The sequence below is a fragment of the Scedosporium apiospermum genome, assembly GCF_000732125.1.
Source record: "Scedosporium apiospermum strain IHEM 14462 chromosome Unknown SEQ_SAPIO_0087, whole genome shotgun sequence".
NCBI classification, from domain to species: Eukaryota; Fungi; Ascomycota; class Sordariomycetes; order Microascales; family Microascaceae; genus Scedosporium; species Scedosporium apiospermum.
The window spans coordinates 597,753-623,495 of record NW_015971788.1 but is presented as its reverse complement, the minus strand read 5'-3'; the positions used below and the strand labels follow the sequence as shown (position 1 = coordinate 623,495).

The following is a 25,743-nucleotide window of genomic DNA, read 5'->3' as shown; positions in this document are numbered from 1 at the left end:
GGAAACACAGAAGCAGGAAAAGAAATGATAGGACAGAAACAAGGAAGCATATAGCCCTCACTGCTATCATGCTGCCCATGAGAAAGAACAAAGAAAAGAGTCAACTCACGTGCTGCTGTGATATTTCCTGTAGCTTTTGCCTTCGTGCCTCTCCCTCAAGGGGGGCATTGAAATTGATGTGCAACATGCCAACGTCACAGCTACCAGAAGGATAGCAGGAGGTGGACTATTGCTGAAGATGGACTTGATTGGTAAATTGATAGAACCTGAGAATGAAGATGGTAAGCTTGATGAAGAGGTTGCCAAACCTAATGAAGGTGATGGAGGCAATTGCCTGTGCTTCTCAGGAGCTGAGATGAGCAGAGGGAAAGAGATGTGGTGATGGGAAATGACGTGACGGTAATGGAAATGGAGGAATAGAACAAAGGCTAGATGAACAGGCCCAGATACCCGTGAAGAGACACTGGAGAGGAAAGGCCAGAGGGAAGGGCAGAAACATTACCTGACAGTTCGACAGTGCTCTGGGAAGTGGGAATAATGTTGTGGGAAAAGTGTGAGAAAAGAACGCGTCCGCAGGTAAACGCAACGTGCTTGTAGCAGAAGGACGATGTGTCTGTGGTATGCTCATGGAAGAAAAATGAGAAAATCTACCAAGGGCAAAGAATGTTGAAGGAAGAAGAAGAACGAGAAGAGAGCTCTAGCTTCTATAGTTGAGAAATCGAAGACTGGAGAGCCTGAGCGATCTGGGATCTGCTCTATCTTGAGGGAAGTGACGAAGGGGCAGGTTGAAGAGAAATCTTAAATAGAAATCCTGAATAGGGCCAGTGTTCTGATTCACTAGAGCTTCAATCAATGAATGGCTGGCGGATGAATGGGCCAGCTGCTCCTTCTCTAAGAATCCGGGCCGTGAGCTGGAGCTTCAATTTCGGGAGCACTCGAAGCCTGGGATCGTGTCGAAGGTCGTCGTAGCAGCCTCCTTCCCCCTATCCCTCTCGACTGGAACAACCGCTGGAACAACCATGATGATGGTTTCTTGGACACACGAGACTCGGCCGTACCTTCCCTGGTAAAAGCCTGTAGGAACGCATGTGAGGAGGCAAAACCAGAATACCAAACACTATTGAGAAGAGCCCTGATCTGGAGAGCTATGAAGGGGAGATCGGCATCACTTGACAGGAGTAGGATGTGTATCACAACAACGGGAAGATAATAGGCGAGAGAAAGGCAGTGTATTGAGATATAGCTGAGTTCTAGAAACCAACCACGTCTCGGTCCACTTACGAGATGTAATCGAGTATTGTTTCGCCTTCGATGTTAATTCGTGGAGTTTTATTCGAGCCGGCGAGAGCATCACTTCGGCGACATGCACACACTTAACGAGTCACGGGAATTGCGGACGAGGAACCGAACGAAAAAGAAATTGCTACGAGGACTGTATTTGAGACTTGAGTAAAGTAAAACAGAAGAAGAATCTAAACTGAAACGTCAGGCTGCGTAAAGGATATACATAGCATCCACTGCTAACGAACCTCCCGCGGGAGGTGGTGCGCGGGGCCCCAGGCAAAAAAAGTCCTAAGGTAAAAGATCAGCTAGCAACAAGCGTTGCTTGTGAAGTCAGAACTGAGCAGCATGTCGTGAAAAAAAGGGGATACCAAAGTCGTCGGCTACCACGCGACGGCAGGAAATGCCGAGATGACGAAACGCCGGGGAATCCGAAGCGAAGGTCCATATTGGGAATCGTCGCGAAGGTGGAATGGGGGGGAAAATGGCGAGCGAGGCGGTGGAGGTATGAGTGTGGTGCGAACTCGGACCTGACTGAGCTATGCGAGGTTTGGCCAAGGGGATGGGGAAGTTCTGCAACATGGTTAAGTCTTAGGGAAACCTGGCCTGGGGACATTTCCATCGAAGGGCGTCTGGACATCGAAGTTAATGTATGGGTTGAATGCCTACGTTGAGTGTTAGTTCAGGTTCGTTCCTGGCGAAGAGATGCCGGTTCGGGGCATATAACTAACCATCATAGGTTCCTAGAAAAGAGGGTGGAAAGGCGAAGAAGATTAGCGTCAGATGGCTCGGGTGCGTGAGAACAAACTGCTGTAGACGGCGTCTACAACAGGCGACGCGTCGATCATCCTGCCACCGAAATATCTGCCGTTGAGGCCCTTGATAGCGTTTTCGCCGCCCTGGACCTTGTCGAACTTGAGATAAATATCTCCCTTGGAGTTGGGGTCGACGGAAATGTGTACAACATGACCGTATTTCTTCTCGGCTTCCTGTCGAACGTCGTCCTCTAGTTCTTTAACCCAGGAGTCACCCTCCTCCCTATAAAGTTTTTTCGTGTTAGCATTATATATGTGAAGAAGTAGGGGCGGTAGGGGTATTGTTTGTGGAAAGAATCGTTTACTTACTCGTCGGGATCAAACATATTGTGCAACACTACACAGCGACTAGCCATGTTAACGTTGACAGGGAGGGGCTTAACCTCCGTCTTAGGTTTCAGGATCTGACGCTCCTCCGCAACGGTGGAAGCTTCATCTGTTCTAGCAAGTTTCCTCATCAATGCATCGCGGCTGTAGTTGTTAAAGTTGACACCAGCTACATCGGTATCATCAAGAGCACTTGCACCACCTGCCTTGTCGTTGTCTCTACCACCGGCTCGGTCGAAGGTGGAGTTTTGCTGGTTGCGACCGCCAGCACCGGAGAATGAGGAACCTTGATAAGACGAGTTCTGGCCAGAAAACCTCTGCAGTAGATTGGCAGTACTCTCGGGGGTAAACTTATCGTTTCCTAGACCAACACGGATTGCTCGACCGGCTAGGTCAAATCCATTCATCTTCTCCAAGGCCTCTCTGGCCTGGGTAGCATCACGGAACCTGTTAACCACATGTTAGTAAAAGAGAACTCAGTTCATGGGTGGGTACGAGTGTAGTACTTACTGGACAAAACCATAGCCTCTGCTACGACCGTGCTCATCCTTCTGGAGTTGCACAAATTCAAGTTCACCGAAGGGCTCAAAGACAGCTTGTAAGTCCTGTTCGGTGACATTGAAGTGGATGTTTCCAACGTAGAGGCGGTGGAAGGGAATGGAGTTGGGGTGCCCATTAGTGCCTTCCGTGCTGCGCACCTGGCGGTTCTTCTCCGCTTCGGTGAGTTGAACGATGATGGGAATACCTAGTAGTTTCTGACCGGTGAGCTGTAGGGCTTGGGTAACCGACGCTTCATCCTTGAATTCGACATAGCCCACACTAGATCACATTGTTAGTAAAGAGTAGTAAAAATGATGGCGAGGAAAAGGGGGGATAAAACACGGGAGAGATATCCCGGAATCGAGCAAACTTACCCCTTGGATCGCTGACTGATACGGTCCTTGACAATCTGGGCCTCGGTGACGGCGCCAACCTTTTCGAAAAACTCCTTCAATTCGCGGGTACGCAGGCGGGCTGCAAGCTGCTGGACAAAGACAGTGCGGCGATCTCGCTCATCTTCATTAAGTTGAGGTGTGGCCTCACGCTTTCGAACATCACGACGATCATCATCCCGGCCGCCGCGGTGGCGGTGGTCGCCCGAGTAGCGGTCCGAACGGTCTCGATCTCGGCGGTCCCTGTACTCCCCCCTACGATGATGCCGGCCGCCCGGCGAGCGGGACCGGGAACGCGACCTACCGCCTCGACGATAATAGTCTCCGTCTCCTCCCCGGTGGCGACGCGAGCGTCGGTGGTCGTCGTCGCGGCTTCGGCTCCTACGCCTGCTGCTCTTGTGGCTGCCGGTTTCGCTGCGGGGGGTCCCTTCCTTGTAGGTGCTTCCCGTGGGCGAGTCTCGACGGCTGCGCGTCGAACTACGCTCTCGGCGCTCGCGTCGCTTCCGATCGTAGTATTCCCTATCCCTTTCATGGGATTCGTCGCGATCGCGGCCTCGGCGGTCAGACCTGTCGGATCTTGATGACTTGGGGCGGTCCTCTTCCTCGGAGGGCTTCGGCTTCTTGTCCTCCGCGTTTTTGGCAGTGGCGTCAAGCAGAGCCTCAACGTCCAAGGCAGCCATGGTGATTGGGCCTATTGCGTGTCAGGAGTTGAAATAAATTCTTGAGGGGAGAGAACTTCTGCGGCTTTATAGGATGAAGTTGATGAGTAGGACGGTTGTTTCAGGGGAGTTGGCAACTGGACGTGCAATTCATAGATAAGCCGCCCGAACATCAATCAGCCTGGTCGAATGGAGAATTTTAAGTCGAGTCAAAGTCAAGGTTGGATATCTTTAGAGGGGCAACTTAATAATAGAATCTTATGTCAGATGGGAAATGTCACATGACCGACACTTACTATTGATACGTACCTGCGACACTTCAATATTGACCCACATGCATTGATGAATCAAAATGCCACTAAATTTCCACTGGCGCCAGGCATATGATAGTGGAAGCTTAAGCAAGCGTCTGAGACATTTGATGGGTTGATAGCACGATAAACTGTTCCTTCCATCAATGTGTGGGACGTGAAAAGCACATCAAGCAACCCGTTTGAAATCAACTTGACTTGAGCAATGATCCTTTGCAGAGGCCATTCGCTCCAGCATATGGGTTTGGGTATAAAATGGACAATCCCTTCATAAAACATCAGTCGATGGCGTAAATTGGTATCATATTAATTCTCGTTCCAAGAAGATTAGCGCTGCCCACGGACACAAGTTCTTTTCTAAGCCATCTCACTTCCTCCAACGATGGCGAACCTCGAAACGTGCCTCATTATCGTCCATTATATTAGAGATCAAGCTGAAAAGAGAAACATACCCCGGATTCCCGGCCCATGAACATGTGATTCAAACAGATTCAACCCGCCTCAATACGCCAGCTTCAAGACCAGATGGTTACCCCACACGGACGGCTATTATTCAATAAAATATCCGACAGTTGGTGGGAAAGTATTTTTGGGCCGCTTAGATAGAGGAGTGGAGAGATGGGTCTCAAATCCCAGATCGTAAATCCCGGGCAAGGGTATATATATATTAAAAAAAAAAAAAATCACATCGAGGAATTGGGTCTCACGCAGACTTGCGGTCGGACTTGAGTTCGGTGCCGAAGACGTTGTCCCAGAACTTAGTGGTAACGCCGAAGCCCAGTTCGTAGTCGAGGAAATGGTGCTCAAGATGGTACTTCTTCAGCTCCTTGTACCACAGTGGCAGGTTCTGGTGGTGGAGGAAGTAGTGCGTCATGTCGTAGAGGATGTAGCCGAAGATACCTCCGCAGTAGACAGCAGTCGCGGCGTGCCACGAGTAGGAGAAGAGGGCGTGAGCGAGGAACCAGAAGGGAGTGGCGAGGACAACGAAGAGCGCGGGAGGCATGACGAGACGGTACTTGTCCATGGGAAGGTAGTGGTGAATGCCGTGGAGGAGGAAGTGGAGGGTGATGAAAACCCTGTTATCGGGGAGGTATCTGGAACCGAAAGTTAGTACGGCGTTGGAGCTTCTCGGTTCGGACAGAGCCCAGCAGGACATACTCATCAAGGTGGAAGAGGAAGCGGTGCAGGCAGTACTCGATAAAGGACCAGAGAGAGAATCCAAATAGCCAGTAGGCCGCAAAGTGCAGAGGATTAGAGAAGCCCTGGATGGCCAAGGAACTTCCGTAGACTACCATGGGCACCCATAGAGTAGGCACAACCCACCAGGGAGTCTTGCTGAAGGGCTCCAAGATGTTTCCAAAGAGAGGGGCAGATTGGCCGCCCTTATAATGACGTGGGCGGTGGACTTGGTCGAGGTAAAACCTCTTGCTGAAGCCGCCGAACCAGATTTGGGCGAAGAGCGGCCGGCCGAGGTCGAGGAACTTGTGCGTCTTGTAATCGTTCGAGTAATCCGTCTCCTTTTCTAGGTCTTCCTCGCACGACATGCCAGTACGTGGGTGAACGGGCCTGCCCTGCTCGTCTAGTTCGACCTTCTCGGCGGGCTTGCCATTGGAGGCTTTGGCCGAGCCGTTGGCATTCCCGTTGGTGGCCTTTGCGGTGGCCACAAAGCCGACGAGGCAGTCGTCTAGGATATCGTAGGCCGTCTCGGTGTGGGTATGGGAGACTTCGTCTTTCAGGATGTCCTCGATGTCCTTCCCGCCGTATTCGAAGATCAGATCGGCACCGCCAGGATGGTCCCCCGCGAAGTCGGTAACATCGTAGACCTTTCTTCCGATCGTGACATAGCAAGACTTGGCCGTGCTATGCGCTTCGATCTCGGCGCGGGTGAAGGTAGGGAGAGTCTTCGAAGACATGACGAGTGACAGCGACGACAACTAGGTTAGGAGACGAGAGTAAAACTATCCAGACCGGGTAACGACAAGACAAAGCGTCGGCCGATGGGCGGTTTAGCGGCAGGCTTGAAGCCTCAAAATATAGCCAAAAAAACAAATTCCTGGGGTGACCAGGTCGGAAGCCTCGGGCAAGCAGGGGTCAAAAGTCGAGAAGAACTGGCGAATGAACAGAGCACAATTCAAACTCCAACAACCAGAAACAACATGACCGAGGCAGGGACACAGCGGGGAAGAGAAGGAGATTGGATGCCGGACGTTCAAAAGTAAGGAGAGAAGAGCATTCCAAGTAAACTAAACTATTCGGATCCCGACAGGAGATCAAAAAAAATCAGCCAACACGGGGAGAACGGAACGCGCGGTGAATCAAATCTTCTGCAATAAGACATGCCCGTGCTACTGGCGCTACGACACTAGTGCTACTGGGGTTAAATTGACCGATCAAATCAATCAGGACTGGGACCAGGGGTGGAAGACCCATTGAATCTGATGGGGGGAAGTTGGCCAAAGACCAAGACTGGGACTGTGTCCCAAAGTCCCTCCCAAAGTCCCACAACAACGGCGCGAATAAGGAGACATGGGTGGTGCTACATCTGCCATCTGCACGTGAATTATGGCGTGTCCTGGCGCATGTCGGAACGACTTCAGCCGAAAGCTCCAGTGGAGGAAGAGAGCCAGCCAAAGCTTTGAGACTAGAGGGGATCAAGTGCGATTGATCGATCAATTGATCAATTGATTGATCCGATCCGCTGAGCTGGCAATCGTTGCTCGATCAAGATTTGATCAGTTTGTTGATAAACTCAATACTCCGTACTTCATACCAAGAACATCGAACCGGTTACCCAATCACTCGAAACCATGGTTAGCCATGAAGACACCCAGACCATGTTACCAGGAGCCAGATTGATACAAAGAACAATCAATTAACCCCAGTACTTCGTACTTTCGGTAATGACATTCGGACTGGTCAAGATCTGACCGTGTGGAAATTTCCTCGTACATTACTTCGGACATGTGGTACACATAATCTACTGGTTGCGCATACAAAGAGTATGTACTTTGTACGAAGCACGGAGACGGGGATGGATCCCGACATTTGAAGTTTAGATGTGGATCTCCGAGGAAACTTCCTGGCTTGGCGGACTGGAATTAGGCAACAGAATAAAACAAACTCGACGACCGCCAGCTCTGTTCGAGTCTCGCCGGTCCCCCTTCACAATCCGCCCGAGTCTTGTTGTGGCGGGCGGCTCTCCAATTCATTCGAATATGACCTGCCGGCAGCTGGAAGACGACTCTACCTCGTACTTGGAATCTTGGTGCATCCTCGCCTCTCGCAATCACGATCTTGCCCGTGGAGTTAGACAGGCCATAACGCACTTCAGTCCATGCTTGGCACACGCCGGTGATTACCGAGTACCACTACAAGCTCCAGTTGGTGCTAACTAACTTGGTCGTCATCGTCGTCATCAACCCCGAGAATCCGGTCGAAGATGCTGCCGGATATCTTCATTCTCATCAGGATGGGATTGCCACTTCGTGCAGTGTAGATATTCGAGGTGAGAATACTGGTCTAACACTACTTCGTAGGCGACGAATAATAGCATCCTGCTGCTATTATTCATTTCGTCACTTCCCAGCCAAAACCCCATTCCTTTTGTTGGTAGGGCTGTATTGAACAGCAGGGGTCCTGCGGCTGAGCCTATTTGTAGATCGATGTTCCATCCGGCAAACCATCCCTCCCCGAGCTTGTGGCGCCTGATGTCACGATCCTTCCAGCTTTTTGTCCAAATGCCCTGCTGGGTCAAGACAGTTGCTCAGGCCACACAGGGGATAAAATCGAGATATGGAACATCGAGGAGCCCAAAGTCAACAAAGGGTGCAAATGGTGGTGCGCCCCCAGAGCTTAATGCTTAATTCAACCTCCGGTCCCCTTGCACGGGATTGCGTGGTCACCAATCCGGCACTCGGCATGGCTTGAAGCTTGAGCTTAGCTTGGCGGAAGGAGGGGGAGGGGCAAGGCTCATGCCAATTTGAATGGAGTCATGAGCAGGTCAAAATCTCAGCGGCAGCCAACCCCGCGTCGTCATTACGTCTCTAGCGCACTGTTTGTCTTTGCCTGCCTCCCTCCCTCCTTTGTTCCTTCCCTCTCTCTCTGTGCGTGTCTGCTTGGAGTACAAGTAGGGCAGGTGCTCTTCAGTCCAGCCCATCCAACCATTGATTTCTGACGTCTCAACAAGACTGATCAAGCTTATTCCGTCTCACGTCATCAACTTAGCCTTTTGCGACAAACAGAGCGCAGGCAACTAGACGCCCGAAGAAATCCAGTTGTCGCGAACCTCATTTATGCCTTCACACAATACCCTTGTTGTTAATGCTCCTGAATCACTCCGATAGTTCCAATAATAAACTATTTTGAACCGCTGGCGGCGGCCTCCGAGTCCTCTTGCTGTCGCCTACGCCTTCTCTTCCCCACTCGACTTCCGAACTCAATCCCTCCCGGCCTCGACAATCTCGTGCCTTACTTCCCAATCCCCTCGTGCCAGCTCTGCTTCGAAAGAACCTGCCCTTTCAAAAACTCCATCGCTGTCACGCTTCCGCAACGACGCGCAACATAAGATGGGCGTTTTCACCCTCGGCCACGGGGGCGCTTGGCTCCTCGTGCTGTGTATCATTCTGATTGTGTTACCTTCGCCCGCGGCCGCCTTCGGTGCTGGGAATATTCCATCGATTGCTCAGGTACGTTGACTCGGTTTGGGATATCTCGATACCGGTGTAGGAGCTAATCATTCCGCATGTAGGTTGAGGGACACAATTGGCGCCATGGAGGTTAGTCTTGCCGTCGTTACATATCTTTTGCGCGTGGACCTGTTGGGCACTGACACTTAGCATCCTAGACATCGAGGATATGCTTGCGACAATAGCATTCATAAAAGGAAAGAAGTGGACTTCAATGCTGATCAAGCGAACGTATTTCGGAAACTGGCTGCGAGACTACTCTCAGGCTATCGATGTTGGAAGTTTGAAGGGTCCGGTCAACGCTGAGACCATTCGCGTCCTCGTATGTATTTCTCAACTTCCAGCTCTCAGCCCAGAGAACAGGTAACAGCAATCTAACATGAAAACGACTAGGTCTGGGTGCTGGGGTTCATGAGTTTTGGATACGCAACCGAGGAATTCGAAGTCACGGCCGATCGACTCGGTGTCTACCGAGCGGAAGAACATATCGACAACCCATTAGGTTACTCCGAAGGCTTCGATGCGACGAAGTTCGATAAGCGACTCCGAGGTCCTGTGCGGCCCATCGAGACTGAGATAGACATGCGCACTGGAATGAAAAACTATATCGCCAACGAAGACGGGGATTGGGCTACAAGCGCCGGGTATCTTCGCTTCAGCATTTCGAGATCCGTCCACTACGGGCGTCTCTATACCTGCGGGGGCTCTAAGTCTGGTAAGGAGGAGGACCTCTGCGAAGCACTGCGATGCCTCGGACAGGCCCTCCACTGTCTCGAAGACTGGGGTGCCCACACCAACTATTCCGAGCTTGTTCTGATCGATATGGGCCACCACGAGGTCTTCCCTCATTGCGGACGTGATACTCAAATCTCAATCAGAGGAAAGAGAATGTATCCTCTCGTTACAGGGACTTTTGGAGGTGTTGACTTCCTCCACTCTGTCATTGGGTCAGCCCCTCAGAACCCTCCCTCCCCCTTCCTCTCGTAGTCTTTACGATAGTTCGTCCTCACTAACATGGAAAATACAGCGCTGCATCTGATTCTTTCACCGAATCCGAGGTTGACGAAGTGGACATCGCTTTAAAAAACGCTGAGGCGGGAGGAGGAGTGCCGTCATCGTCGCGAGCCTTTGGCGGCTCGTCTGGAGGAGAGGACTTTATCTCGCTCATCTCAAACCTGCCGAGTGTTGGCGGAGGATTCGCGGCCCAGGCTAGGGACCTGAAGGCCTCGTCCGATGCGCAAGAGCGCGAGAACGCCCTTTACGCTTCCTCTCAGCGCAGCCGTGAGAATGTGAATATCGTCCCCGGCCTAAGCCCCAATATTGATCCCGTCAAGATCTCTCAAAAGATTTACCCAATCCTCGAGTTCCGCGACAAGATTGTCAAGGCAATTAACACCACAATCTCCAAGATCCCTGGTTTGGAGAAGCTCTTGGATCACATCTCGGAGACGCTTACAGCATTTATCCTGGGTCTCCTGGCCCCCTTCATTCGCCCCATCATCCAGCAAGGGTCCAAGATCCTCAAGGAGGGTTCCGAGAATGTCATCGGCGCCAGCGCCAAAGCCCAGCTGGAGCCATGGAATAACCCCCGCTGCAGCGACCCGACCCACTCGATGCTCTCGAAGGATCATTTCACTAACATCCTAAACTCTTGCGGTGGAATGGTCGCTGTAACTATTCTTCAATACGCTGTACCGTAAGTTAATACCTTCGCAGCGGCTGATGTTTCGAATCTTGAGGAAACCGTTCCCACTAACTACTACCGTGGGAAAACTATAGTCGTATTCTCTTTGCTTGGGAGAATCCCAACGTCCCCGTGAATGAAGTCATCAATGACATCCTCCAAGCCTTCCACCACCCGGCCCTCCGTGACGAGCGCATCGAGATCCAACGCAACATGTACAACACGGTGCGTAAATGGTACAACGAGCACCCTAAGCGCCACGAGCTTCCCCACCTCCTCAGCTCCGAATCTGTAAAGAACGGCAAGAACCACGTCCTCCACGGAGACAAAACCAAGTCCCGAAGCCGGGGCGGCGGCGCCCATTCGTGCTACGGTGACTGCGGCCACGGTAAAGTCGCCGGCGGTTTATGGGGCCAGGTCCGCACGAGAGATTTCCGCGAGGATGCCGAGCCCGAAGGCGGCGCGATGTTGTCACCGGGCTTCCCTCCTTCGCGGCAGAGTTATGGGTATGCCGGCGAAGGCCATTCGTCGCAGTACGCGGGCCAGAGCCAGAGCCCACGGCCGTCGCCTCGTCCTTCGTCGGGCTCGGGGTACCAGGCGCCTGCTCAGCAGACGTACTGGCAAGGCCGGCCTGGCTCAGGATATCAGCAGCAGCAGCATGGTAGGCCTGGGTCTGGATATAAGCAGAATGACAGGCCTGGGTCTGGATACCAACAATATGACAGACCGGGATCTGGGTACCAACAACACGACAGGCCCGGATCCGGATACCAGCAGCATGATCGGCCTGGGTCTGGGTATGGCAGGCCTGGTTCCGGCTACCAGCAACCTGCTCCTCCCCCCCAACACCATGGATACTACCAGGGACAGCCGCCGCAGGGTTACCCGCAGCAGCCGTATGGAGGAGGGGGAGGGTACCAGCAAGGGCCGCCACCTCCCGGTCCCAGCTACTATCAGGGTCCTCCACCACCTCAGGGGCAGTATCCCGGTCACGGACCACCCCCCCCTCACGGATATGGAGGTCCCGGATACGGCCAACAACAGCCGCCTTACCCTCCACAGCCTCATTACCAGGGAGGAGGTGGAGGGTACCCCGGTGCGGGCTATCGGTAGAAAAATCCGCTTTGTCCTTGAGTCTCAAAATCCGCGACTGATATCCGAGAAATGAGTTGGGGGGGGGGACATTGAGAAAGGGGTGAATGGCCCCGGGGGACTTGATTATAGAAGATGGATCTCGCGACCATGGCGGCGGGCGGGGGATACAAAAAAAAAGTTGGTTTGTGGAGATGGGATAGGGTAGGACTGAGAGTTTGACTTTCTCGTTCATCGCGGTAGTTTTAAATACTAGGTAGTTTTATATACATCTTGAACACAACTTCCACGATGACCTCTCTCTGATCGGTATATTTCAGCGTGTGCCCAACGCGTCTAAAGACTCCCAATCGCTTTCACACCACTCGACTTGAAATCCGAGACTCGAGAACGAAAAAAAAAAAAGAAAAAAAAAAGAAAAGAAAAAAAGAAAAAAAAAAAGGACAAGGGGGAACGAAACGAATCCTCATACGCCTTGCCTCTATACCGTGACCGTCTAATACCACGCATGTATTTATGAAGAAACGAAAAAAAAAAAAGAAAGAAAGAAAGAAATATGTCAAGTACCAAAATTAAAGACCCTCCTTCATGATAGTGTTGCCTCTTTTCTCTCCTCTCATTTCCTTCCTGCTCGGAAAATGCTTATGGATGTAAATGCTGTGTGCTCTTCCTCTCCCAAACGCCATGATGCCAAAGATATGAGGCCATGAGAAGAAACATGAGAACATAAAAGCGAAAGCTGCCCTCCTTCGAAATCTCCCCGTGTAGTATTAAAGGAGTTTTTCATTACCATGCTTCCTCCCTTCCACGATGATCCCAAAAATGCAAAAAAACAAGGGAAGCAAGGGAGAAGTGGTTGTCCCAACGTCAACGAGCCACAAACCCCCTACCTCAACCTCCTTGGATCCAAAGCCTCAGCTCTCCTCATATCCCTAACCTCCTTCGTCCCCAAACTCCCCAAACCCCCCTCCGACCTCCTTTCCCAGCCGCCCAGCCTAACGACAAGACACGTAGCATTATCCCCGTCCTTCGAAATCTCCGTAGCGAAGTTAATGACGTCCCTGGCCCCTTGGTCAGGCGTCTTCGCCTCCTTGACAATGTCGACGATCTCCTGGTCGCTCAGGGTTCCCGAGACGCCGTCGGAGCAGAGCACGAGGAAGGAGTACTGCGCGGGCGTCATGTCGAGGCGGGTGATTTCCGGCTCGGCGGACACGCCGATGCGCTTGCTTTCGATGTCGCCGAAGGCTCGGCTGTTGGCGAGGCCACTGATGCGTTGCTCGCCGAAGGAGTCGCCTGTTACCATGGACGCGGCGGGGGCGTAGCGGCGGAGACGGCGGGCTTCGGCGGGGGCTGTGGGGTGGTGGTCGGACGTCACGGGGGCTGCGAGACCTGTGCTCGTGTCGCAGAGGATGGCGCGCGTGTCTCCTACGTGCGCGACCATGAGCGTCGCGTGTGCGCTCGGATGCCAAAATGGCGCGGGCGTCGGCGTCGAAAGGAGGGCAACGGAGGCCGTCGACCCGCCCTTGAAGCGCATGCGTCCGCCAATGTGCTGGCCCGAGGGCGTAGCGTGGGGGGCACCGAGGATCTCGTCGTTGTTATAGGGTGCGTCGGTGGCCGTTAGGTCAGCCGGGTCGGGTTTCCGGGCCTGCGCCGATATAAAGTCGAGGTCGGCGCGGAGGAAGGCGTATTCGAGGACGGACTCGACGGTGATGTCAGGCATTTCGGCGTCGTTGAGTTTGAAGTATTCGGGGTGGAAGCGGCGGAAGTAACCGCCGATCGTGTCGCGGTATTCTTTGACTAGGTCCATCAGGCGTTGGTGCGCTGAGGACCAGTCGCGGACTCTGCCGGGGACGGGGTCGGAGCCGTGGATGGCGTCGGCGTGGGCTGGTTCGGTGATGACGCCTTGGCGGTCCTTGGTGGGGACGTGGCCGGCCATCTCTTCCCTGATTTCGGCGGCGGTCTTCATCTTGACTTCTTCGTTCGTCGCCGTAGTGTCCTTCTTCTGTTTCTTCTCCTCATCGTTTGGTGGAACGCCTGGCCGGTGTTTCCTCCCTAGACTGCTACGCAGGCCGAGTTCCGCAGAAGCCTCCTCAATGTACCCATGCAGCTCATCCCTCAAAAACTCTGCACACTCACTACCCCCATGCCCATCAAAGACAGCAAAGTAGAAAATCTGAGGATCCCCAAATGAGCTATCCGCAGGCGTAACCTCCGCCTGCTTCTGCGGATTCCGCACCAAGCTGATAGGAGCGCGCTTAGCAAACGCCGGCATATCAATCGTGCCAGCTTGGTCTGAATCCTCATTATAAGGCCTCGTGCCCCTCGACGTCGCCCTGCCAAAGTGGTGCTTGGCGCTGCGCAGCGGGATGCGCACGACGGTCATGTCGCGGCTCGTCATGCCGCGTCCGGGGATCGAGGCGGGGGAGTGGCCCGAGTTCGGCGTGTGCGGTGTCGACGCGTCGCGGGGTAGCTTGTGGCCCGGGCCCGCGGCCAATCGCTGGTCCGGGTGCATCGACGAGGAGGGGAGATGGGTGATGAAGTAGTTGTGAAACTTGCGTCGGGGGCGAGTGACGGCGTCGGGTGGGTGAGAAGGGTGAAGGGCCGACTTGGGCATCATCTGGCTCGTTGTGCAGATGGGTTGGTGTGTTGAGGGATGACGTGTGGCGGCATCGCGGAGGATGGGGCGGGGACGGTTCGGGGGGAGGAGAGGGTAAGGGTCGGCTTCGATTTCGAAGGTTTGCTGTTGGTCGTGGGCATGTGTTGTTTCTAGGGCCTCTCGCTCGACGCGAGAAGAAGGACTGGGTGAATATGCGCGTCCAGGTTGTAGTTGTAGTTGTAGTGGTAGTGGTTGAGGTTGGAGATGGTGGTGAGGAATGGGAAGTGTTCGAGCACGTAACCGGGCATGACGCGATAGCGTCTGCCAAGGGAGGTTCGTCATGGATATATCGGAAATCGGGAGGAACACCAGCTCCGCTCTTCTTCGAATCGAGTCTTTTTGGGAGCGGCCGCAGTCTCTTGGGAGAGGTTGTGTGTGTTTTTGTTATCAGGACGCCGCCTGAGGAAAAGATAGGCGAGAAAAGAGGTTAATCGCGCTCTTTCTCGCCGTCGAGGCCTCCATCGGATGTCGACGGCTTATTCGCACACTTAGAGAGGCGGCGAGGTCGGAGAGCGAAAGGAGGAGAGCAACAGAAAGAAGAAGAAAAAAATCAAGAAGGAAAAACGGAGGGAAAAAAGAGTTGAGGATTTTGCCTAGAAATTCGTTCAATGGTTTGTACAAAACAGTCGCAACTATGCCTGTTTCGTTTCCCGGTCTTTTACTTGGCAAGGGATATTTGCTCGCTAATGGGAATGGCAACGGCAATGGCAATGGCGAAGAAACCAGCGCCAAAAGCATTGGCAAATTATGACGTTTCGGGAGCCAGGATGGTGGAATATTTCACCTTCAAATCGTGGAGAACATTTTTTTAACAGTTTTTTTTTTTTTTTCTTATGAACAAGGACAGGGGACGCGATATTGGCATTTGACATTTGATGGGGATTGAAGGATCTGAGGGTGCATTTACGATTTGATCAATCACAGTTGCCCAGTTCGGATCGCAGGCACGGCATGTGCGGAGCTGAGCTTTGCGCAGTCCAGGCTCTGAGGCGCTGCAGTGTGTAGTGTCTTCGTACAAGTACTTTGGGTTTGCTCTGGTCCAGGATGATGCCTATTAAGTCGTTTTAGTGGACAGTTACACTGCTTGAATCAAATACTTTACTTGGACAGGGGCTGGTTCAACAGGCCCGGGATTCAGCACCAAGGATCAAGGATCAGGGATCAAGGGTCACTCCGATCAAATGCTGGTCCGAAGAATGTGCGAAGTATTGCGGATTGTTGATAACGGTATGAAAACCAAGGAGGGAGACGAATCCAACGAGCAAACCCGATTCCTGTCTTTTTCCCCTTAAACATTTTAGGCTGCGGCATATTTCCAAACGGTATTGATCTAATCATCGAATCCTCCAAGCAGCTCCCCCGTGGCTCGTCCCGAAGCTGGAAATGGACGAGACGGTTCGGAGAAGTCTCGGCGACGGTGACGTACTTCGCGTTGGAGGGAGAGTGGGAGGGAGAAAACGGCATCTCCGGACTGTGCTGGTCCCTCCCAGCCTGCCAGCGACAAAGGACGGAGCAGGATCATCATGGAGGGTCGGAACGATTATTACTGTTCCGAAGGACAAGATCAATATCATTCGCGTGGGGGGGAGGCACCAAGCCAATGGCATCATGTAACCACACAGTTTCCGATTGCCTCATGCACTGATGGGGATCACTATTATTTCTAGTGAGCGTGTACAGTGCCATATACTTGTTAACACCTACAAAGTACCTGGACTCTCTGCTGCCTCCCAACGCTCAACAAAACCAAACATCAATCGCTGCGTTTGGGCATTGAGCCCATATTTGCTAATTAAGACCATGCAAACCATCCATCCCATCAACACTACTTCGTTGACCCCATGATGGGATACAACTGTAGCAGCATCCTGCCGGGGCTCACAAAAACACAGACTAAGACAGACTGACTGACTACCCCAAAACCAGAATCGTCCACTCCACCCATTCCGACCATCGCCGACTCCCCCGCCGAACCTGAGGTTCTCCGTGTCCTTCGCCTGCAGACGAAAATCTAAACTGTAGACTGCATGTGGTCTGGCCGTCCAAGTCTCGGTTTTCCAGGTCACCACCGATTACGGCGGCCAGACGGGTCATGCTCACAACAATTCACCCACTCACAAATCTCCGGTATAGTCTCCGCATCATCATCATCCGTCAGCCCAGTGGCTTGGGTCAACAACGAGTCTAGCCATTGGTCCATGCGGCTACCGCCCGACTCGTCGCTTGCCTCACCGCGCATGTTCTCGTGTGTTCTGCCATGTTCGTGTTCACACCTCTGTGCATCGTCTTGTTCTTGTTCTGGCGATGAGCTGCTCTGGTCCTCATCTTCCAGACCCACCGGTAACAAGTCCCTCACTACGTCAACAATCTCCTCTCGAGTGTATCGTAGTGCTCGCACCATGCGCGGATCTGGGTCTACCGCCTGTACTTCGTCGATCGTGCGAAAGATTGGGCCCATGGAATCTTCTCGCGCCGGCAGAAGGAGCCTGTGGAATAGAGCATCGCCACCCAGATGCAATGGCAGAGGGGCGTAGAGGAAGCCCGTGGGGAGTAGGCGGTGCACCTGCGGTGGTGGGAGCCAAAGGACTCGGACGCTAAGTCCGGAATGCAAAGTCCTTTCCACCAGATTACTTCCGAAAGTGAGGACACAGTCTGGTGGAATGTAGTATGACTCTCTCGGAGGTATTACGATCCCATTAACGGCGACCTGGCACGTCGCCGAATAGCTCGTGATGACTGGCATCTTAAAAAAGGGGGCAGTCATTTTGTCGGGTCAGTCGGAGATCCCTCTCTCGGCACCCAATATTGATTGGTAGGTCACGTACCATGCAACAAGTTGACCCGTTCTCACCAGCGTGCCGCGCCAACTCGAGATACACATCACGATACAGAAAGGGGCGGTCGAGGCCGTCGAAGATCAGATTGCTTGCGCTGGGCAGCGAGTGCCGGGAACATCCAGCGATCGGAAGCTTCTGTTCGCCGATGAGGGGGTTGCCAATGTGGTCTCGCAGCGGAAAACTGATGAGACGGAGCGGATATCTCTGCTTTGGGCCGTTGCGGCGCATGACAAAAAACCGAAAGTCGATGTCTAGACTTGGGTTTTAGTAACGGCCTTCTTGGCAGAGAACTCGGAATTGCTTGTTGTTTCTAACCCTTGCGGCGGCTGGATTCGGCCCTGAACGGTATTGTGTCCGTCATTTTCACGCCGGGCTTTTGGGGATCGAGATAGGAATATAGTAATAATCTGGAAGGTGCTTGAGGGCTTGTATCAAAGCTGGAGATGGATGCTATTTAGGTAGCGTCTAAGTTTAAATCCTCGTAGGCGGATGGAGTTTGTGATGGATCGGCCATCTTTACAACGACAAAGTCAAGGGGACTCCATCGCATCCGGGAACCAGCTTCCACTCCAAACTGAAGAGTCGCTCCGAAGCAGGAGCCAAGGTCTAGTGACGATTGTCCTGAGCAATTGCCATACTACCCCGATCCGTTGGCAGAATCCCTTGCAGTTACCAGAATCGTTGACATTTCACTAGCCACGTTCTGCTCCTTATTTCTCCCTTGGTTGTCTTAAGATTCCGGAAGATACATCCGGGCCATGGTATCCCGTTCGAGAATATCATGCCTCGTCTCTAATTCTCGTACCCAGATATAGGAGAAGCCTTAAAATTCAAAAGATACAAAAAACTGGAAAGATGAAAGGCCCCGAGCGAAGGGGAAGATAAAAAAGGAAAAAGCTCGCTCGCGGGTTGCTCCGAGGATCGAATCCTGGTTGCCTCCCACGAGCTACGAAAATTGCAATTTTCTAACCTTCTGAGCGCTCCAAACGACCACCTGGCCACTGGTTGTAGTGTCACCACTACTTGAGCTGCTCGGTTGGAAACTCCTTCCGTACCCTCATATATAAAGGATAAGTCTACGAGGGCGGTTAGAATCGAGAGGAAGGTACAGAGCAAGGGCGGGTGGAGTGGGGGATGCGCCTTCCTTCAGTTGGGTTCTGGGTGCTAACGATGCCTTCTGTCGTCCTCGGCTTCCAGCGATATCAGACACTTACAATAGCTCAAAATCGAAGCAGAATCATGATCGATGCCCTTGGAATTGTATTCAATATATACAGTGAAGTGTCCTCGAGCCCAATCCCTTCCCAAGAACAGCCCCCCATGATCTCATCAACGAGTTTTCCATAAAAGAGGGCCAATAAATCCCAAGAAAGGGAAGCCCCCCGAGATTCCCATCCTTCCCTCGCGGAGGCCCGGAGTAATTTCTTCGGTTCGGAGCCCGATAAATGTCTAATTCGGTTTAAAAAAAAAAAAAAAAGATAGAAGACAATATAAACAATGTACACGCAGCAGGGCTGGAAAATGAAGAACGAGAAAAGAGAAAGAGGAAAAAAAGGAAAAGGGGAAAATGGTGTAAAAAGAGGAGGAAAGAACAAGTAAAGAGAAAGATGTTGGTGGTATTATCGGAAATAAGAAGACGTGAACAGATTTGTGCTGCACGCTCAAAAAAATTCGGACTTGGGAGCTTATGAAGAGAGTGGAAACAGGAGAGAAAAGAAACATTAAAAAAGAGATAAAAAAAGTTACTCCCATGAACACAAGAAGAGTCTATGAGATAATGCGCCACCCCTAACAATGGCGCCTGTAAAATCGGTGCCACAAATTGTGATATCCCTTGGAAGATGAAGTGTCATCTCGAGCCATCTGTGGCCTCATAATGGTGCCAAACCACTTTGGTTTGGCGGCACTGGAACGACCTGTTCGGGAGCCCATCCAATGAATGATGCCTGTCCTCAATCATAGGGAGGACAGGTGTCTCCTCTCTGTGCCTCACATATTCCCTCCCTCAGAACTTTCACCATTTTGGGCAGCGACTGTGCCCAGATCCGGGCAAGTTGTCGTGTGCAAGTGCAAGTGCAAGTGCAAGTGCAAGGGTCCCAGTCCCCCACCACCTCAGCTGCCCACTAACTCTGCGTCCCTTTCGCCCCCGAGAGCGAACCACTTCTTTTTTTTCCGTGAGCTCGATCCGAAAGGTTACACGGTCGCAAAGTGGCACCATAGCCACAGACGCTTAGGCAGTCTTCTTCTTCCTGGGCAGACCCTGCAGTTTCCTCTGCTGGACGTCAACCTCAGCCAACCACTTACTCGCCTTGACGAGCTGAATGACGTTGATGATCTGCTTCGCGGCCATGATGGGGAAGCTGATACCGGCGATGATCCACGGGACGGTGGAATCCATCTTGTTGGCTCGCGCAAACTCGAGAGCCGCGGCGCTGTAAGGGTCGGGGAAGATCTGGTTAAGAAGAGACGAGTTGACCTGGGCGCCGGCATGGATGTCGGCTGCCACCTTATCATCGCCGACGGACTTGAGGAGGGAAGGCGAAAGGAGGGGCGATGAGAAAGAGAGGAGGTAAAGCGCAATGAAAAAGAGCTCGTTGAAGGTGCAGAAGACGAACAAGACAGTCTGGCGTAGGATAAATTAGCATAACGAATGGGGGGCTGGTTGGACAACGAAGAAAAAAAGGCAAGTAGAATTGCAATAAACTAATGTAACACTCACCCTGTTCGTGTAGTACAAGTTCAAGATCTTGCTCTGGGACTTGTCAATGTTCTTGTGGCTGTTGTTAGAGCCACCAACAACAAGACTGGCATACATATGCATGTAGTGGCTAGCGAGATCAAGAGAGATAAGGCCCTGGAAGAGAATAGCCCATCGAGGGAAAGCAGAGGAAAGGAAGACGAGGAGGCAGGCTGTGGTGCATCGGTCCGTGACCATGTCCAAGACGGCGCCGAATCGGGTCGACTGTTCGAACCATCGAGCGGCGTAGCCATCGAGGGCATCGAGGAGGCACGATATCGAGTAGAGGATGCAGCATGTGCGCGGATGGAGTGGCATGTAGTAGAGAGATGCGACGGCGAGGACGATTCGCGAGTAGCCTAAATTCAACGCGCCACGGCAACGTCAGCAAAAACATCAAATACAAATAAAAAGTTGCGCCCTCGCACGAAAAGTGGTCCGAAACCACATAAAACCATATTTCTGGCTCCCTGGCAATGCATACCGATGATATTGGGCCAGAAAAGGAAAATGTTCTCCTTCTCCGCGTCTTCCGAGCGTGCCGGTCCGCGGTGGGCAGATCCGTTGCCGTTCATGGCAGAGCCGTTGGGCGTCGCAGATACGGGATCGTTGATTTCGACGCCGGGCACAGCTGAACCTGTTTGAGCGGCCTTAGCGGCCTTGCTCCTTGTCTGGCGTACCGACATTGAGGGCGGGTTGATGAGTGTTGAACGTTGAGAGAGAAATGCTTGGTCGTCGCCAGGTATGGGCGAAAAGGGGCGTGTGCGAATGGTCTGTGAAGAACGAAAGATGCCAAACTCGATACTAGCAAATCAGCTTTCTTGCTTCGGATATCAACACTCCGGTGAGGTCTTCGAGTATTAAGGGCCAGTCGTAAAGGGTGTTGTCGTATCGTGGGCAGATATGATCGACGTCGAGGATGGGGTAGTGATATCGACGGAGCTCGCTGAGGAGACGCTGCCTGCCCAGCTAGTCGTTTCGCAGTGGGGAGAGAAAAAAGGGATTAGATAAAAAAGAAGACTTCTGCGGAGAAAGTGTGATTTAGTAGATAAGGACAAGTGGGTGTAAGGAGCGTCGAGAAGTGGACAAGAAAACGGAAACCACGGAAGACTAGTCAAGGAAAAGCGGGAAAGGAGAGTTCACATTGATTTGATGACTTGAGATGAGCAGAAGGTTGCAGAAGACAGGTCAGGAAGGTTTTTGGTAAGGAGGAGGCTGTCAAGATTGGTGATTGGTCTCTTGGGAAAGGAGGTACCTAGTACTTAGCGGAATAGAAGTAAGTGGACTGCGTGATAAGTATCTGTTACGTAGCACCAATTGATTTGGAGCTCCAGAACCAAGGACGGACCCAATTCTTGTCTAAGATGAGGAGCACCATAAGCTACCATGGGCGAGACGAGGATTCTGATATTTTTTTTCTCTTTTTCTTCTTCAAAGCGATGAATGGCAAAAATAATCGTGGATATTTCTTATTTCATGAAAATCCCAAAATCCATTTTCAACCCGAAAACTGTTGCTCGGCTATAGAACGACTGGCATCGTTATCTTGCTCGAAGGATGGGAAGTCACATGTAGGCACTCAATGGGCACAACGGTCGCGTCTTGATACGACTCTCTGAATAGAAGCAGCAGCGGCGTATATCAGCTTTGACAGCTCGTCAGTCTGATCGGGCATGCTGCTCGACGGGCGAAGTTGAAATCGGATGGTCTCTGGTCGTCTCGCCTATTATCGGATTGCCTAAATACGAAGTACGGATCATTTTCGATCCCGCTGAAGCACTTTCCTTGCTTAGCACAGTCTACAAAGTCGAGAAACCCTTATCCCTTGCGCAAGATAAGCATGCGATGCGATACCAAGTCGATAGAGAATCGCACAGAAGAGCGATGAACTTGACTGTTGTTGACTAAAGTATTTAGTGTACAACTACCAGGCTGCTTCTTAGATCTTAGCGGCGGTTACGATTACATTAGTGATCTTCAAATTTGCAGAGTCGCGTCGTCAAAGGTTCCATTAATGAGGGCTGGCGACAGGGCTCCATTGGAAATGGGGCGGACGCGTATATTAATTGAATCGGTGATGTAAGACCTTGGGACGCCCATGTCAAATATTAATAACAGCAACCCACGTCGAGACCCAACGGTCTGGGTGGACAGGGCTGCGACGGCGTCGCTTCGCCCTACGATCAATCCGTCGATGTACGAAGGAGTTGATAATGGTTTGGAGCCCACCCCTGCAAGTCCTGAAAAGGCTGTTGCCGTGAAAAAAGGAAGAAATTTGCAAGGTTCTACTTGATGCAGATGCATCCGCACCTGTCGGGGGGCCACTCATCCGCTCGAGGATGCAGTAACTTCAAAGAAAGGGCATTCGAACGCAGGACGCAATGCATTTTGCAGATTGACACGACATAATCCTCAACCCAATCATTACAGTCCAGTGTCATGTTCGAACTGGCCGTCGAACCGCAAATCATTACCCTTTGTAGAGCAAGCCATCACCGCAGGACCAAGACCATCAATCTCGATCCTAGTAAAACTCCTCCCAACTCTGGGGCAGACCTGCTTTCTTTACACGCTCTAGAAGGGAAGAACTTGCAGCGTAGACCAACTGGGGCTGGATTCCAACTTCAGATCATTTAATATCAGACGAAGTGAGAAAGGGGCGGTTTCTACACGACCGGGTCACTGTTGAGATCTTCGGTCGATTTGATCGCCCGTATTCATGTATGAGAAAAAAAAAAAAAAAAAAAAAAAAAAAAAAAAAGGAAAAAAAAGCAAGTCAAGCTATGAAGTATGGCGATGAAGGCCAGGTACAACAAACAGCTGATAAAGAGCAGGGGGGCGGATGTCGCCGCGTTGCGAACTTGCTCAAGTCTCCCAATTAAGCTCGTGGGCCAACCTAGTCATGTTGTCCCGCGCCCTCCGCCCACGCATGCAAGGCGTGCTGGACAGCGCCCTTGACTCAAGGCTCCGGACCGGGCAAGGGGTGGACGAGACTCGGTCAATTCGACAAAGCGCGGCAAGGTCCGGATGGATAGAATAACGTCCACTTAAAGTTCAGGGTGGCATCAGTGAAACTTGGGCGTGCACTAATATGGTCACCGATCGAGCATTTGCGGTCATGCTTCAACTAGTCTGACCAGAACCAAGACCCTACATCGCGGATACTCCTGCGCGGATTCATTAATGTGGAGTAAGAGTTCGCCATCTACTAGAGAGAAGTGAGTGGAGCCCTACTTCAAGTGTTCTCGACCAGCCGACATAGGGTTGATATTTAAACTCGGCCTAGGGGAGCAACAGCTACAACTCCAATGGCAATATACACCGAAAATACCGAATTCTACGCGTATTAGTGAGAGGGAGGGGGGAGGGGGCTAAGGAAAAGAGGCCTGAACCCTGGAATCATTCGATGATGCAGCGCGACAGAATGAATACCCCTGCAAGTATCACGACGGGGATTCCGGTAGATGAAAAGATGGGATGGATTTGACGAAGATGGAACTGGACTGTGCGCGGATATCTCGAATTTGGCATGTCGATCCCGGCCCCCTGCGCTGAAGTTCTGTTCTGAACAATGGAGGGAGGAAGGGTCAGTTGAGATATGCTGTTGTTGCTGCGAAACTCCTGGTAACTTCGTACTTGGTACACAGGTACTGTCCGGAGAATTGTGGCGTCGTCAATTGGCGTCGAGACATTCAATAAATGAGATGAGGTATCGCTGAGGGGTCCAGACGGAATGCAAGGCACAAGACCAAAGTGGTCCAGACATTGGTCCGTGAGAAGGGGTCCAACGCAATCCACCAAGTTGATTGGTCGAGGGAACTCAAGGCGTCCCCATCTTTTTCCCCATCTCTAACATCCAGCATCTGGTCTATTCGATAAGTGTCACATGAGAGTTTTAAACTAGGAGCGGCTGGACTGGGGATGGATAGCTGAGGCTTGGGATGGAGACAATGGAGGCAAACTAGTATTGAATACACTACTACTTTGCAGGTCAGCTCTGCTTGTTACGCAGTCGATCAATGGAAACTTACCAGTATGCTACCGCATATTGTAGAATCCTCCGTCGGCAAACCCAGTCCCGGATTGAATTGATGATCAATGTCTTATGAAGGAGCCACCTATCACTCTGCTCTGCTATGCACATGGGCGAGGAAATGTCCAATCCCTTGGGAGCGAACTTCAACTCTTCCAACCCCCCTCCCGAGCCAAACCCCATCAATCATCAATCAGCTCCTCCAATTTGGCTGCACCTACCTGTAACTACCCATCCGCCACTCTGTCTCATGGTCGCCGCTAATGTCGACCGGGGCTTAAGCTATACGCACTTGAGTATCTCGCCAGGCCAGTCAAGGAGAAGAACGGGCGGCCACACACCCTGTGCGACACTGTGTCTTAGACCCCGAGTGTCTCTCTCTTTTTCTCCATTGCTAGTCTTTCCTCCACACAGCTCGCTTCGAAGATCGCTGGGTTTGGTTAAGATCTATTATCCTATCCGTCACACTAAGCCCATTCTCTCCTGATCCCCACCATCCGTTCCAGCCGTAATAGCGTAGTACGAAGTAGTGCGTGTGGCGAGCAAGGCTTACCCACAATTGCGCCCAAGGGACCCCGGGCATGTCAATGATTGATGCTCCGCGCCTGCACATCCCATGCAGAGGCTGGAACTGGGTCTGGGTCTGGGTCGGTCTGGGACTCGGCCTTGCCTAGACCGCGGCGAAAGTTGATGTACTCGCAAAGGGGTGAATTGTGCTACGATGGATGAGGTACCAATACTCATGCCCCGCACCCTTTGAAATAACCTGGTTGGGAGACGAGACAACATCCACTGATGATTGAGCCATCGAATGGTGACCTTTTCAAGCAATTCCTTTGAACGCCCCAATGTACTCCATGTCCATGTGAAGGACGAGTACCGGTAGTACTTCATAGTGGAGTGTGAACTGGACCAAAACCCCGCCCCCTCCAACGAGGGGCGGAGAATTCAATGATTTTCACGCTTCGTGGGCAAGCGTCTTGAGGTACAACGGTACCCTCCCCTCCATTCCTCCCACAGAGATCAATCAAGCCTCCTCCCCTCGAACCTGCACTGGCTTTTGCCGCCCACTAAATCTGACCCAAGGACATTGACCCTCGCGAAACGTCTGGCATCATCCGAAAGGGTCAATTAACCAACCTGCATCAACCCAGCCCAACAAGCAACAAGAGGCAAGGGTCCGCATACATCAATATACGACTAGTCAAACTGGGGTCTGACCTCGTCACTACCTGCCCCCCTCAAAGGAAACTCTTTTTTTCACCTATTTATGGCCTTACTGCCAACCTCGATCCACTGGTCTACGATTATCTCGACTACTACATAGCTTCCCAGGTACCCACAACCTCGTCAATCTTTTTTTTTTTTCTTCTCTCTCTCTCTCTCTCTCCCAACTTCTTCCTTCAATACTACCTCCCCTGCGGACCGTCGAACTCGACCTGCATAACACACCCTGACCTCCCTCTCTCATTGCCCTTTGTCCGTGACTGGACCGGCCCTTTAGAACGACTCTGTTTCGATCCCCCCTTTTTAAGGTGTCCCAACGGCTTCGACCTACCCGATACCGCGCTGTTTCCAGTTGGCACGCTGCTGCTGCATTGCATATCGGCGTCTCCCGGATTCTTCCAGCCAACCAAGTTCAATACTCTCGCAGGAGTGCGTGTGCAGCACGCAGCATACAGGAGGGGAGGGCC

The 25,743-nt window shown here is 52.1% G+C and overlaps 5 protein-coding genes and 1 pseudogene across 5 annotated transcripts; 1 reads left to right on the top strand and 5 right to left on the bottom strand.

Annotated features, from left to right (window-relative positions):
• Nucleotides 1-2,060: 2,060 nt before the first annotated feature.
• SAPIO_CDS2878 (Uncharacterized protein) lies at nt 2,061-4,035 on the bottom strand (the record flags this gene model as incomplete). The annotated part of the gene is made up of 4 exons (XM_016785792.1): nt 2,061-2,319; nt 2,406-2,870; nt 2,934-3,242; nt 3,338-4,035. 4 exons carry the CDS (start codon nt 4,033-4,035, stop codon nt 2,061-2,063), a joined length of 1,731 nt encoding a protein of 576 aa, XP_016644574.1.
• A 993-nt stretch (nt 4,036-5,028) lies between these two features.
• Nucleotides 5,029-6,238, bottom strand: SAPIO_CDS2877 (Ceramide very long chain fatty acid hydroxylase SCS7; the record flags this gene model as incomplete). The annotated part of the gene is made up of 2 exons (XM_016785791.1): nt 5,029-5,419; nt 5,484-6,238. 2 exons carry the CDS (start codon nt 6,236-6,238, stop codon nt 5,029-5,031), a joined length of 1,146 nt encoding a protein of 381 aa, XP_016644573.1.
• A 2,652-nt stretch (nt 6,239-8,890) lies between these two features.
• On the top strand, nt 8,891-11,862 carry SAPIO_CDS2876 (uncharacterized protein; the record flags this gene model as incomplete). Its single annotated transcript, XM_016785790.1, has 7 exons — nt 8,891-9,010; nt 9,073-9,100; nt 9,169-9,332; nt 9,404-9,957; nt 10,038-10,706; nt 10,790-11,355; nt 11,420-11,862. The coding sequence occupies 7 exons, from the start codon at nt 8,891-8,893 to the stop codon at nt 11,860-11,862; spliced, it is 2,544 nt and encodes an 847-aa protein (XP_016644572.1).
• Nucleotides 11,863-12,672: 810 nt separating this feature from the next.
• On the bottom strand, nt 12,673-14,724 carry SAPIO_CDS2875 (annotated as a pseudogene; the record flags this gene model as incomplete).
• Nucleotides 14,725-16,453: 1,729 nt separating this feature from the next.
• On the bottom strand, nt 16,454-17,640 carry SAPIO_CDS2874 (uncharacterized protein; the record flags this gene model as incomplete). The annotated part of the gene is made up of 4 exons (XM_016785789.1): nt 16,454-16,476; nt 16,561-17,185; nt 17,268-17,530; nt 17,595-17,640. 4 exons carry the CDS (start codon nt 17,638-17,640, stop codon nt 16,454-16,456), a joined length of 957 nt encoding a protein of 318 aa, XP_016644571.1.
• Nucleotides 17,641-19,509: 1,869 nt separating this feature from the next.
• SAPIO_CDS2873 (CDP-diacylglycerol--inositol 3-phosphatidyltransferase) lies at nt 19,510-20,702 on the bottom strand (the record flags this gene model as incomplete). Its single annotated transcript, XM_016785788.1, has 3 exons — nt 19,510-19,902; nt 19,999-20,375; nt 20,501-20,702. The coding sequence occupies 3 exons, from the start codon at nt 20,700-20,702 to the stop codon at nt 19,510-19,512; spliced, it is 972 nt and encodes a 323-aa protein (XP_016644570.1).
• Nucleotides 20,703-25,743: the final 5,041 nt, after the last annotated feature.